A 14883-nucleotide genomic window follows, 5' to 3' on the forward strand; every position below is an offset into this window, starting at 1 on the left:
AGGGCCCTGTGCAGAGCTTTACACCTGCGCAGTGGGATTAAAGGTTTTCCTAACATGATGTTGCCCCCCCCCCCCCCCCCCCGCTGATCGCTTTAGTCAGTTCAAGTGTCATGAAAGCTCTTGTAAGGAGCTTGGTCAGGTCCCAAAAAAACAGCATCACTTGTCGGAATCTGAGTGACTTCATTCCCGACGAGTGATCTGAGGAGAGCGACTTTAAGCCACTAGTGTGTCAACAAATGATTCACCAGCCAGAGACTTAAACCACAAACAAAAGAGGAATAGTCGTGAATAAAAACAAGAATAATGATGCACATGACAGACACATGATAAAGCTGTTAGCTGTTTCAGTGTATTGAACTTTCTGAAAACACACACACGTAAACACACAAACACACACGTACAAAAGCATTCATTCATAACCTTGAAAAATCAGTCGACAAAACAAGCCAACCACAAGGGCCGTTTAGCAGCTACTCTGGAGCTTTTGATCACGTGAGCTTAATCATCATGTCAGCTGTGTTGATGTTCCTGATTTAGACTTTTCCACTTAAGGACAACATGAATGAGAAGTTAAAGTTCTGTGAAAACTGATTTTTTTCCATGACAGAGGTGCAAACTGCATCTGCTCCTGAGAGCTCTAGGCCTGCCACTAAACGCTCCTCAAGCTGAGCTTGTTTTGTCGAGCGCTACTGATGGTTCAGCAGCCTTTTCTGCTCCAGTCTCATCTTGAGCTCTGACACCAGCGCATTGTTCACAGTGTCCTGTCTGGTGTTCAACATCCTCTTTTTGGGTTTGATTGCCACAGCTGTTGAGACGGTGGGCACCGCCCAATGCCTGTCCCCTGAGAAGCAGGGCGGAGGTGGAGGGGGCAGAGTTGGGGCGCAGGGCGGCGGAGGCGGGGGCCATTGTCTCACAACATTGCTGCTGATGTTGTTGTTATAGTTGAGGTTCTCCACGATGACCTCCGGCTCCTGCTCCTGCTCCTGCTCCACCTCCTCAACTGTGAATTTCTGTCCAGGGTTTTCGGGTTTCTTAAAGGGCATTTTGAAGTTCCAGATGGGCTGGTTCCGCTGCCTCCTCCTCACGCGGCGGTTAGGCAGGATCCGGTTGGACTTTTTGTTGCGCATGAATGTCGCAGTGGAGATGATGACTGTGACTATGACCATGACACTAATGACACCAGCAAGCATGGCTAGGATTTGCAAAGGATTGTTTCTATTCTGCATCAAAAATGATCCCAAAGGCCCCCCACTGAGTTGGGTCTGTAAAAGAGCACAGGGAGAATTCACATCCATGGGACTGAAGTCAAAGTCTGTCACACAAAGATTACCCTCTATATATTGTCACGAGTGTGTGATGTAGTACTGCATATATTCATCATTTGGCCAGAAATATCAGGTGAGGTGCAAATTATAAAAAGTGTAAAAACAGAAATAAATTGCTGCAAATGTAGACATAGTACTGTTTGTATAAAAACTACAGTCTTATTAGTTTCCAGACAGACGTCTTGAAAATAAAACAAAAAATAATGACCATGTTTGAATCTGTAGCTCTAATGTTTGTCAAGACAAGATCAGAGAGGTTAGGAAAACCACAGCTGAGACCATCCAGCATCTGAGAATGAATATATGAGCTGATTATATTTCTGCTTTTGTTGTGGTGTCATAATGTGCGTATTAAATCCAAAACATAAGGGGGAGAAAAAAAAGCATGGAACAAATGTTTAGCAGACGGTTTAAATCGTTCCCCTGTACTCTTTCACAGACACAGCCTTGTTCTACCACAAAATCCTTTCAAAATAAGATCAATAACTTTCTATAAACTCTTGTTACCACAGAGTAAAGACAACAGTCTAGTGCTGTGCTGCTGATCTCAAGGCAAGCTTCACTCATGGCACAGGCCTCCTGATAATCTTTCTGATCTTGCCCTGAGATTGTATGCGAGACTTTTTCACAGAGGACCAGTATGTGAGTGTGGAAATGAAGATTGTGATTGAAAGGTTGAAGGCGACAACACTCAAACAAATCCCAAACACAGACTGTGGGTGTTTCCTGAGGTCCAAGAAGTATGAGACAAATCGGGATTTGATCTGCAAACATGACAATTGCATTTGTGTGAGATTCAGATTTCTAAGACGACAGATTTTATTGCTACCTAGACTATACTGCTACCTAGGATTATTGTGCAGAAGAGCAGCATCTCCACATAGAGTAGCTTTAGGTGATAACTGAATGGAAGGAGCAGTCACACATATCTAAAGCACTCTAGTTTATCCTCTACGTTGTTCATACTCACAGCTTCAGTGATGTCGATCTTGATGACTGCGGTGGTGCTGAAGGACGGCTGGCCTCGGTCGCGGGCCTGCACCACCAGCGACCAGGTGCAGTCGCTCTGCTTGGTGATGTTCTGGATGATGGCCATGGACTTGATGTAGGACTTAAGCATGATCTCCCCCGTGTCGGCGTTAATGTCAAAGATGTTGTTCGGCTCAGCTTTCATGATGGCGTACTCGATGACATTGTTGGGAACTTCCGCATCGTCGTCCACAGCCTGCAGATGTAGATGCATTTAATTAGATAGAAGAAAGACTTTTTCTTTTCTTTGACTGTATAGTCCTTGAAAGAGCAAATACCTCTATCTTCACTGGTGCTCCGATCACCATAGTCGTCTCGAGGAAGTTGTCATTGAACGCAGGCGGGTGGTCATTCAGGTCCAACACAGTCACAAAGACTTCAGCCAGGCTGTACTTCCCCTCTGCATCCTCCGCCTTCACATAGAAGTTATACTTCGACCTCACCTCAGCATCCAGGCTCGCCCACGGCTGGGTGTAGATGATCCCAGTCATCGGCTGGATCAGGAACCTGTAAAATGGGGAGAAGATTTAGGAAATCAAATTTACCTAATGCATGCCATACAATGCAAACCTTTATTTTCTCCTTGGGGTAGGCTTTCTGAATATTTACTCTCTTTTCTTATGTGCACATTTTACCACCTTTATAGATATCTTTCCTTCACTGGGGGTGTTTTCTGGCTTTAGTTTTACTTAGTTATAATAGTCATAACCTAAATCTGACTTACTTGTAGAAAGTTACATTTTTTGAGCTTAACAAACAGAAAATTATGTAATTTTTTCCAAGTTCGTGACTGACTTTGAAGGTTTCAAAAAAATATTGAGCTTCTTTTCCAATAAACACGCTGTACTTTAAACTTCAAAGCTATAGTTCAATATTTTGAGGAACATGATTTTAAAAATTGTCCTCAGCCAGTGAGATGATACCGCCACGTAAAGTATGGAGCCACAGCTTGGAGGCGATGAGCTTAGCTTAGCATAAAGACTGGAAGCACAGAGAAAATAGCCTTGCTATCTTCAACGTTTAATTATCCACCCACCAGTACATCTAAAACTCACTATATGTTACATAACATGTAACATGTTACATAACCATAATAGTTCATAATAGTAATAAGCACAATTTAAGGTGGAGTTACATGCTAGCAAACAGCGTCTTATCTTGAAGGAGAGGTTGCTAGCTTTATGTGAAAACAGGTTTAGCAAACCAAGCAGATGTATAAACTGCTATTTGTCAGAATACGTTTCAGCACCTGAAACCACAAATGATCTGTTTTAGATTTGTATGAGCAAACAAGATACAACAGGTTAATGTCATAATTGCTTGTAGGCAGTGTTTTGAACTTAAGTCTGTTTCCCTCTTTATGCTAAGCTGTCTGTCTGTAGGACCTTACATAACACACAGGCATGACTTCTCATCGAATCCTCTAAAAGAGAACAAATATGTTTATTTCCCAAACTGATGAACTTTTCCGTTAGAGCATATTTTACCTTTCCTTTTCCAATTAACCTGAGTAGTTAAAGATTGAACTGTTAAAATACAGAGCAAGAGTGGACTTATATAATATCACTGGCTGAATTGTGTAGTTATACTACATGGACTTTGTCACAGTGGAAGCAAGAGCAGTCTATTTTCTCCTCCAATCCCATTAAAGGATTAGAGGAAAGACAGAGGGCGAGCAGGCAAAGATCAGGACGCCGTTGCTCCTCAGTATCACTCTACAAAACACGTTATAAAACGAGTGTAAAGTCAGAAATGTAAAATGCTACAGTTTTGCAGATGTAGAACTAAGAAATGTATTGCTTCATGAAAACATTCAAATAAAGGAGGCAGTTTGGAGTAATCTGTGGTAAAAAAAAAACTGTGTCCAAATGGTTTTAACCAAACAAGTGAGCACTCCAAATCTCTCTCCTCTGCTTATTTTGGAAATCCTTCCCCTGGACACCACGTGACATCACAATATCTCCTCTAATTCATCACCGCAGAGCTCAAAATCTCTGCTGAGAGCTCCAAAAATACTCAGATTCTACGTTCATTTCACTGCACAGAGCAAGTGGTTTATTGATAACAGGCGTGTGAAATTAAACATGCCCCTTCTAACAGACACATGCTTGTTTACGTTGGCGCCGCACATTACAGGTTCATGTTTCCTTAACTTTACTTTTCTAAATGTTTCCAAATCCAGGTTTTTTCTCCTGGAAGGCACGGAGATAGGAATCTAAGATTCCCAATATTGATCGTCAGAGTGTTGTAATAGTTCAGGCACTAACTTTGTATCTTTAGGACTCCATTTGTAGAGATGGAAGAGGAGAGGCAAGCAGTGGGCGCACTGTGTGTTATCATTACCGAGAGAGAAGATTGGCGACTGAGCCTTTTTCTCAGAGGTTAGACTTGTGCTGGAAATGTAATAAAAATCGAGCTGAGAGAAAATACCAGCAAATCCTCTGAGGGACTGCAGGGCTTAGGTGCAATAAACAGAACCGAGTTCAAATATGAAAAACAAGTCTGCTGTCAGATTTCTGTACCGCTCTCAGGCAGATGTGCGTCTCTAGTTTTAATACACAGAAGTACAATTAAATGTCAAAGTCAGGCTCGGAGGAAATTTCTCTTATTGAAGGAACTCTTTCCTGATTTATGTGTGCCTTTTATGTAATGTTGTTTTTCTACAGTGGCCAATATTCAAATACTCAGAATGTTCCAGAAGCACAGCTGTAATTACTACAACAGAACAGACACAGGGGAGCAGTCTTTTTCTTGAAACAAAACTATCTTATCATTACCCCTGGACAGATTTAGATAATGTTTTTTCCGCATTGAGAAGTAAAGATCAGTAATTGAATGTTTGGAGATGTTTTGGCTTCATGTTTGAAATGCTACATGTAGATATCTACTTAAGTTGAAGGGGGTGCTGAGTCTGAAGCTGTGTCCCAATTCAGGGGCTGCATCCTGGGAAGGCTGTATTTGAAGGCCGATTGTGTCACAGTGGCGCGTCGAAGGCTGTCCCAAGGCTCCTTCAGATGCGGCCGACAAATACGTCCTCCTTTTCCCGGGCTACGAAGGATCCATCAGGTGCATCCTTTGCCGAGATTCTCGAGAGGAATATAATTTTAAATGTAAAAGTTTTCGGTTCCAACTCAATCAAATAGCTGCGATACACATGTTGGAAAAAAACGAAAGGGGCCTTGAAACAAATTATCTTTTAAATAATAGGTTATGTGACGTTAGTTATGTTAGCTAGTAAGCCCGCTAGCTACCTGTTGCTAGGCGACTTTGGTGACGCAAACAGGAAATTCTCCGTAACCAGACCGTCTCATTTCAGTTCGGCTTTCGCGGTCTACACAGGCCATGAATGGAGCATCCTTGTGGACCGCCTCCTTCACAGGCTGCAGCCCCCGACTTGAGACACAGCTTGAGTCTTTCAGATTAAGATACATTCTTATACTCACAAGTCGGCCCCTGATCCGTAGATAGAGTACTGCACTTCACCCCAAGAGCCTGAGTCTGGGTCTGTTGCCTGTAGACAAACAGAACAACAAAATACAGGAGAAAATTAATGATGAGTTTGGTTGTTGTATTTGAAAAAATTAGATCACTTCTAAATACAGTCACATTAAATTCCCTAGTGCAGTATGTGGCCTACAGTTTACTTCCTAGTGACCAATACTGCAAATAGTGTGTGCCTTCCTTTTTACTTCCTACTTCTGACCACCCTCAAAATATTGATGTTACATTCGTTTGTGTCTTTTAGCTATCGAGAATACGCGGAAAACACATAAAACATGTCCGCCCCCCTCGACTCTAAAGTAAACTGACTGAATCTGTGTCGTGTTGGAACATGATGTTACCGGGGTCAGCTAAAAAAAGACTGTTTTTGATGTCATAGCAACATCATCATCAGCATCGGCTAATCTGTCTGTCTGTCGCTGCTGGGATGCCTGTTCGCTGTCTCCATGTGTCCAAGGTCACTTGTAGGCTGTTCTTTTATCTGATTGAAATTGCCTGGGATCAGCGAAATGAGCCCCTGTGGTGTTCATGCAAGTGCAGGATTTATTAGTGAGCCTCCCTGTAGCGTTGAGCATCTCTCTATCTATCTATGTAACTGTTCATTTTATCTCTGCACATATTTCTGTGCTGCAGCTGCATGTGCTACGAAGCATTAGGAGAAAAAAAAAAATCAGGGAATTTGATGTTACACAACAAAATGAAAGTGATAGCCATCTGGCAGCTTACCTCGCCTAGCTTTTATCTACATCTTTTCACATATTATCCCAACCCCCACTGCCTAAAAAGACTACATTTAGGGAATTAATGGCCCTCTCAGGCATTTTGGTAAAATAAGCGCTCCTCTTGAGCTCTGAGTGACGTATGTCGGTGATGACATGTATTTTTGGACAGTGCGAGGACTGGCTCACCGTGACTGAAACCACATTGGAGCCGCCGGGTGAGTTTTCTGGAATTCTGGCGATGTAGTAATCTGAGGAGAATTTGGGAGCGTTGTCGTTGGTGTCCAGGAGGTGAATGACAATGTCGGCTGTGGCGCTGAATCTCTCAGGTGTATCAATCTCAACTGCAAGTAGCTAAAGAGGAAAAAGATTGAAAGCAAAACATGAAGCAGGTGCAGTTTGTTGGGGAAATATGTGCATTTATGATACTTAGTCCCGTTTAATCTACTGTGCTGCAAACGCAGTGCATTGAGTTAACCTTGTATGTGAGAAAATGGTGTTTCTCATAGTCCATGGCTGCAGAATCTTCTACTAAGATTGTAACTTGGGCTTCATTTAGAACCGTCTGAGGGACGACTCGCAGCATCCTTCCTGGTCCGATCAGCCTCAGATTGAATTTAGCATTTGCACCCTGCAAGAACAGAACACACATCATCAAATTATTCAGTTTCTCATTAGAATAAATGCTATGTAGTTCTGTTATACATGCACGAACCTATTTATAGTAATGTGCATTTGTCATAAACCTATGAACACAGACATACGATATAATCCATGTGCTCTATAGTCAATTTAATCAATATAAGAGCTTTGTATCATTCCATTATTACAGTAATGTATGAGATATCATTAGGATATCAGTGGTATTCTAGCTGAAACATAATGCTACTGGACAAAAAAAGCTCGCTCTGATGTTGTAACAGTATTATCAGAGAACATATTTGGTGAACATCAGCCATTTGGACGAGGCTCACACAAGGAGCTGGAAACTTGCATAAGCTGACAAATGCCATATTTAGAGGGAACCTTTTAATTTGTGTTTCATTTTGCAATTTTTAAAAGGATTGTGTGCGATAATAGCGGGCTTAAAGTCATTTCACAGACAAAAAGGCAGACAGCAGCCTGAACACAACTTTGTGGCACAATGAATGACGATTAAATCAGTGTGTTGTTAGATAACAATGTAATTTAGACAGATAATGGGTGTTATTACATAACAATCACAGTTCCTCTCTCCTGGCTAACTGAGGCGGCTTTCCAAGGCATCAGTGCTGGGAGATGATACAAAATGTCACTGAAAACAGGAACTGTCCAGGATTTTTCTTTTTTTCACGATAAGAGAAAATAACATTCTCTTTACCTGGTCGGAATCGTTGACAGTGATCCTCAGCCCTCGCAGTATCTCTCCCTCTGGTGGATGCTCATACATGGTTAACTCAAAAATATTCTGTCGGCCCTTTTCTCCGTAGAAAGTAGGTGGATTATTGTTCAGGTCCACCACGCGGATCACCACCGTGGTCACCCCATAGTCCATGAGCCTGCCTTCGGGACTCACCTCAGATGCCTGCACACAGGGGGGGAAAGTTAGGCAGTTAAATACCATTGTTTATTACAAGTCATATTGTAGTCAGTAGACAAGCCTGTGGAATATTGTATCTACCAGTCCCATCAGATCAGTTGTAGGCCTTCTTTTTCATTTCAAGTTCTTAACAAGATAAAGAAATCAGCCTTGCTTTGATTTTTTTTTGCTGATCCATTGTTTATCAATTTGTGAATATATTTTACAATGATTATGCTCTTTAAAATGTAATTTATGACCAATAAATAATTCGATGTCTATGTTTATTTACTTTAAAGGTATTCTGTTAAGGTTGACCGATGCTTTTATTTTGAAAGGGTAATAACGGTCGGAAGGGGTAGAGGAACGGTAAAACGGCAGGTGTGTCTTCCAAAACGACATAAATTACCACACTTTCTATTACTTAAAGACCTGGCTTATAAAAGCACAAGGTTTGTGAACATTTCGTTTCTATTCATTTTAATATTGGGTGACTTTATAGCTTCCTTACAACGAGTTTTGCGTAGTCTGAAGATTACTGTGCGTGTGTGTGAGCTAGCAAGGATGCTATATTAGCTTTATGTAACGTAATTCCAGTCATGTTTATGAGCAATTAGGGGTGCTAAAGTACAATCTTAAATACAGGTGGACAAAGGCAAACAGTAAAACAATAATGACAAATGCTGATATGGAAAATAATGCTGTAAAGAATGTAAGTCTGAACTATATTTACATTAACAAAATTAATAACAACTTACTTTGACTTTAATGTTGAATATTTCTCTTTTCAGATACATGGGCAGAGACAGCAGGGTGATCAAACCGCTTGTTTTATTGATGCTAAAAACACCATCATCACCTGGAAAAGCAAGCAACAGACAATCCTTTGAGTACATTTAATTTATTTCAAAATCTTTCTATTCTTCTTTTAGTGAGTCTTCTTACCATCTTCAAAGGAATAACGGATTGGATTTGGATTTCCCACATCCCCATCTTTGGCTTCAACAATGAATATTTCAGATCCCTGGAGAAAAGATCATAAAAAGGAAATGTTCTGCTGTCAAATCAAAGTGAAATAGGAATGATAGACTTGCTATACAGCTGTCCTACTGTAAAATATACCGTATGTTATAGATATTCATATTCCTTATAATCACTGATATTTAAAGACCTTAGTTTTCTATTATTGAACAACTGTAAAAGGCCAGTTCAGTTTCAACCTTACCCCCATCATGCTATTATTGGGAGCCAATGCCATTATGGTAGGGGGAAAAAAGCAATTTCGCTCTGTGCCTTTGGAGGACGCTATCCGCTTCTCCAATGGGTCCTGGAAAACCTCTGCCAGACGACATAAAACTCATCATCTGGTGGAGGTACAAAACTACACTTCCTTAATCCAGGACGCCCGCCTTCGATGTCATGTTTTCTTCAAAAGTGTCAGGTTTGAAATGATAGACTACAGACCCAAAGATTTTTTAGGTATATATATATATATATTACTGGTATATTCTTGTTGTATTTCGGATTGTTTACTGCTCTGAGCCATTGCCTGCAGTGATCAATGTCCTTGACTGGAAAACAGTAGTATTTCACTCCAGCGTCTCTCTCTGGGCTGTTCCTTTCAGAAGGAGGGGCGAATGCACGCTGGGTGTTGTCGAAATCACAAGCTGTTTGTACAACTTTCTCCACAGCTATAGCGCCAATTTCAAATCTTATTGCTTTTACCGATTACAGAGAACACCAGCTCTGACTGACAGTGGCTTTTTCCAGGGGGCCAATTGCTCCTTCAATAGAATTCCAATTGAGTCAACCTGTAGTTAGTGAACAGCTCGCCAAAGCATTTTGTAAAAGCCTTCAAAGGAGTCTTCAAAGATACATAAAATGTCACTGCCCTAATTATTTCCTTTTGGATGAAAGTCAGACCGTGCAATCTGCAATGACCTGTAACTGTGGTGACATTTTGTGTCTTAGGAGATAATGTTGCCTTCATCTGCTGTGACAAAAGCTTTAGCAAACACAGAATTATTTTAAAATGTCAGCAATTAATGCTGTGTGATATGACATAAGGCTGCCTTGGAATTAGGGCTCATTTGTTGGTTCTTATTTATACTGTTGGTAAAATAAGAGGAACCATGATGGGAGTTTAACTTTAAGGAGATACAAAATAAACATGTGACATCAAGTAAAACCTTTTACTAAATACAATGTATGTATACTTATGTGTTTTAGTTACATGGTACAGTCATTACTCACCGGCACTGAGACTTCATAAACGTAGCCAAAATAAGGCGTCCCAATAAAAGATGGCGGCGTGTCCTGTGCGTCAATCACATTGATCGTCAGGGTAGCAGATGATGACAGGAACTGCTCCTTGTCATTAAAATTACCACCACCATCCTGGAACAAAAGTAATGAACAGTAAAAATCTACATAAATAAAATTCTCTATTTTTAAATATTTATAAAGCTTTTAAATACATCTGCCAAACCAATTTATTCCCCTTAAACTGCAAAATATCATTAGGAATACCTAAAAAACTACTTCTCTGCCACGTTGAGCCAAACACTGGCTTATAAATCAGCTCAAGACGTGATAAAATACGTCTATTTTGATTTCATGGGAACGTGTACAAGCTAGGCATGTTCTTCTCTCTCTTTTGTTGGCTCATTGCTACATTTTCTGACACAACAGCTAGCGCTACTAGCAGTCAAAAACTCTACAGGGGACCCTTGCTTTGAAGATGATGGTACATTTTAGCACTTTCAGAAATGTTTAATGAGTTTTGATTCACCCCATTACCTTTGCGATGACAGTAACAAAGTGTGTCTTTGTTTTTTCATAGTCCAACATTTCCCCCGATCTGATACGAAGGACACCACTATGTCTGTCAATGGTAAACAATGAGGACTGAGGATTCTGTAACAGAGAGCAGGACATAAGCAGGGTTTAAAAGAGACACATACGAGGTCACACAAGAAAGGCCCCTGTAGCTGAAACCTCACGTGAGATACCATGAAAAGTGGTCAGATGGCTGCATTAAAACACTCAGTAGCTACTTGAATTAGGCCATGTATAGGGTCTATCTCTTTGTCCATCTGGATGCAAAGAGCCCATATAAAGGACAGGGCAGGCAGGTGAAAGCTGCTGTGTCCAGATGTGCCCTGCCTCACCCGTCACCGTCACTCCCGTCCAGCTGTTGCCCGGTCCTAATAGTCCAAAGTGCAAACTAACATTCCCTGCCAGCCCATCCAAAGCAGCCCTCTAAGCCTCCAATGCCTGACACAAATGTAATTGTGATTTAATCCCAATTCTCATAACTACAGCAGCAGATCCAGGCACATGCATAAACACACACATGAGCGTCGGAAAGTCTAACTGCTGTTAACTTTGTGATCAGTAAATCCACACCGTATTTTCATCATTAGAACGTAACAGTTTCAGCGAGCGTTTCATAATAGTAGCATTTACACAATGTTCAATCTGTGTGTATACTGTCTTCATTTATTGCAGGAGTAATACCTGGAGGAAGTAGGTGACTGAGCCACCTGAGCCTGTGTCCCGATCTATCGCCTCGACACTGTAGATGCTGCTGCCCGACTCAGTTGTCTAAAATGTGCAACACAGAAAATAACTCAGGTAGGGCTTAAAAAGACTTGATGCATTGTATATTGACTTTCATAAAGGCTCACAAAGCATAAATGTTTTGTTTTACTCACTTCTAGTACATCGATGATTGCCGGCATGTTTTGGAATTCAGGTTTTTCATCGTTTGCATCCATTACAAATATTGTAACTCTTTCCACAACCTGATAAGAAGAATAAACATTTATAATATGCTCAGGTTTATTTTAGGTTGATTCTTTAATAGGTGTGACATTTGATAGCATAACAACACACTGAACCACATGTATATACCTTGCTTTTCCCATCGGTGATGCTGACAAGAACATCAATAGAGTCGTGTTTCTGTGCAGACGTGAAAAAGAATATGAAGACATAAATGATTAAAAAAAATATCCTCAGTTTTTTAAGGATTATTATTATTATTTCACAGTAAAGATGATTTTTCTACCTAATGTCTTTTGAGGCCAATATAAAGTGTACCTCTCTGTCCAGCTGTTCCACCAGTGTGATGTTTCCTGATTCAGGGTCGATGCTGAAGTACTCTTTGGACCCCGGATCGAAAGAGAGGCCATAGCTCACCTTCTGACCTTCAGGGTCTGTGCCATTGAGCGAATAGATCTGTGTACCTGAAAGACGATGATATAAGTAAGTCAAATCAGCCTCACTTGTTGACTGGTTGAAATATATTTGCAAGATCTTTTATATGTATGTAAATAAAATATTACAAAGTCATAAAATGTGTATATCAATCCATTTTTTAAGAATAAAACTGGAAAGATATGCAAAGTAACCTCTGAAGAAGTTGCTGTACTTTTCTTTGTAGGAATCAGATTTAACATGTATGAAAATTACTTTTCCAAACACAAATGTAACCCCTAACCAGCAGTATTTAACCCATCATTCTGGTTCCAAAATCTGATGTGAAACAAAGTAGGCTAACACACAGTCGGCTGCAGTGTAATAAGTTCCCAGACTGACTGCAGGTGTAAGGACAGCTGCACCACGTTCAGAGCCAGAAAACAGCCCGTCACATTCAACAGGTGGCAGCGGCAGATGAGCGCGTTAGTGTGAGTACGTACATGCTGCACAACATCTGTTCTTCTATCAAAGACTGTTTACCACCCTGGACTCTCAGATACTGGCAACCAAAAACATGACATTTTGCTGATTGGTTCTTCCCTTTCCTTATTAGCTGTTCACACTAAGTGTCAGAGGTTGATCTCACCGACGGCCGTGTCCTCCGAGAGGCTGAACAGCGCCAGGTTCCCATTCTGACTGTAGGGTCCATTGTCGTAGAAATAGGGGGCAAAGTCTGCCTGTGCTGAGGACAGAGAAATAAAACAATCATTAAATGGCTGAAATTTAAATGTAATTCAGCTTAAAGTGAGACTAGGCAACATTACAAAGAAGAAATGACACAATCTTCCAGATAAAAACTTAAGATAAAGTTATTATACACACCCTTAATCAAAGTGGGGGTTTTGATAGCTTACGGTGGCCAATGTTTGCTCATGTTAGCTAAACCTAAGCTTCGGGAATTCAGTTCCTTTATCACTCTTTATTTTCTTATCATACACTATGTGTCAGCATTTATTTTTTTTAGTGATAGTAGTGGTGACAGATCCTGTTTTTAAAAGTTAAATGTCCCATGAAACGGGTGTCGGTTTAGCTCAGCAGTTAAATTGGTGGCCCATGTACAGAGGCCTTGATACGTATATCGTTGATGCGGCGGCCCCGTGTTCGACTCCCTCCCTTGGCCCTCCGCTGTGTGTCCTCCCCCATTCTCTCTGCCCTCGTTTCCATCACTATCCACTGTCCTTTCTATAAATAAAGGCATCAAAGCGCTCTTTGATTCCACAAATGTACGTTTCCTGTAAAAAATGGAAGCTAGGGAGGGACTTGCCGAGAATGTTGATTGCCGGTTACAGTTAAGTGTGAGAACATTTCAACATACATGCAGACTGAGAACTGCTTGCTAGCTCGTAGGTACATAAAAAATAAAGAGTGTTTTATTTTACATATAATTATTGAGTGCTGCATGAGTCATCAACATTTTTAACTCTAAAACACCATTAAGAATACAGATACTTTTTCGCCATTGTTTGGCCAAATTCTTGTGTTTAAGTGACAATCAGATTAACAAATGTATGATAAAAAAAATAAACTTAAACGTTTATTTAACTTGTACTGGAACTTAAAACTGTCTTGCTTTAAATACTTGAGTGACAGGAACGAAGATGACAATACAGTCATGCTCACGCCCCCTGCTTTCTCTGTAGCTTCGAATAGGATTACAGTGAGTTACGTCAACCTCTAAGAAACCTCTATACATAGACCTGAGATCTCTGCTGGCAGAAATAATGTAATCCTTATTGTAAAGTAACACTGATCTATATTCTGTTTTTAGCTATAAAAACCTTCTCCAGATTACCTCTAGAACCAAATAAACCAGCCAAATCTATCAGTTTGTAGTAGTACAAAGTATAAACTCATAAGCACTGTAAGGACAACTAACCAGGATCGGCAAAAAGAAGTAGAAAATAAAAGAGCGTTCAAGTACAAACTGAGAATATCTACAACCAAGAGTCTCAGATATCTGAACATCATTCACAACCACAACAGCAGTGAATCAACGGTAAGCAGAGAACAAAGAGGTCAAACTTACCAAAGCAGGCATGTACGAACACAAACACGAACAGCAGCAGCAGATGTAAAATCTTTACATTCTTCATCCTAAAGAATGAAGTCATGAAAGCGCACCATGAAGACGGCTCCGTCGAGACACCTGTACATGTGTTGCCGCTCGAAAGGTGTGTGTGTGTGTGACAGGAGAAGGCTAAAGGCAGGTGCTCACATGCTAATCCAATGACCGCTCTTAAGAGCCACTGCTGGGCCTCCTCAGTCCAACTGGACTTCTCCAGCCATGGAGAAGAGTTTACAGCAGCACTGCAGATGATTGACAGGTATATTTTCTTATTTCATATTTTTGATGCTGATCAACATCTTTCATGAACCTCAACTAGTAAATGAACGCACAGTGTTATAATAATATCTAAATAGCTTCTTTACTATCTATCACCAAATGAGTTAACACAATGTGACTGAGCCTATGGCCCACTGATGAAAG

At 40.7% G+C, this 14883-nt stretch overlaps 1 protein-coding gene across 1 annotated transcript; it reads right to left on the reverse strand.

Annotated features, from left to right (window-relative positions):
• Positions 1-686: 686 nt before the first annotated feature.
• cdhr1a (cadherin-related family member 1a) lies at positions 687-14506 on the reverse strand. Its single transcript, XM_069658744.1, has 17 exons — positions 14422-14506; positions 12982-13077; positions 12237-12382; positions 12048-12098; positions 11849-11938; positions 11652-11738; positions 10932-11048; positions 10386-10529; positions 9078-9156; positions 8891-8991; positions 7935-8138; positions 7053-7205; positions 6764-6928; positions 5798-5865; positions 2633-2861; positions 2296-2550; positions 687-1262 (listed from the first exon to the last, which is right to left on the reverse strand). Exons 1-17 carry the CDS (start codon positions 14504-14506, stop codon positions 687-689), a joined length of 2646 nt encoding a protein of 881 aa, XP_069514845.1.
• Between the last annotated feature and the right edge of the window lie 377 nt (positions 14507-14883).

The sequence above is a fragment of the Semicossyphus pulcher genome, unplaced genomic scaffold (genome assembly GCF_022749685.1).
Source record: "Semicossyphus pulcher isolate SPU_LCO1_2020_fin unplaced genomic scaffold, fSemPul1.0.p SCAF_12, whole genome shotgun sequence".
In the NCBI taxonomy this organism is placed as follows: Eukaryota; Metazoa; Chordata; class Actinopteri; order Labriformes; family Labridae; genus Semicossyphus; species Semicossyphus pulcher.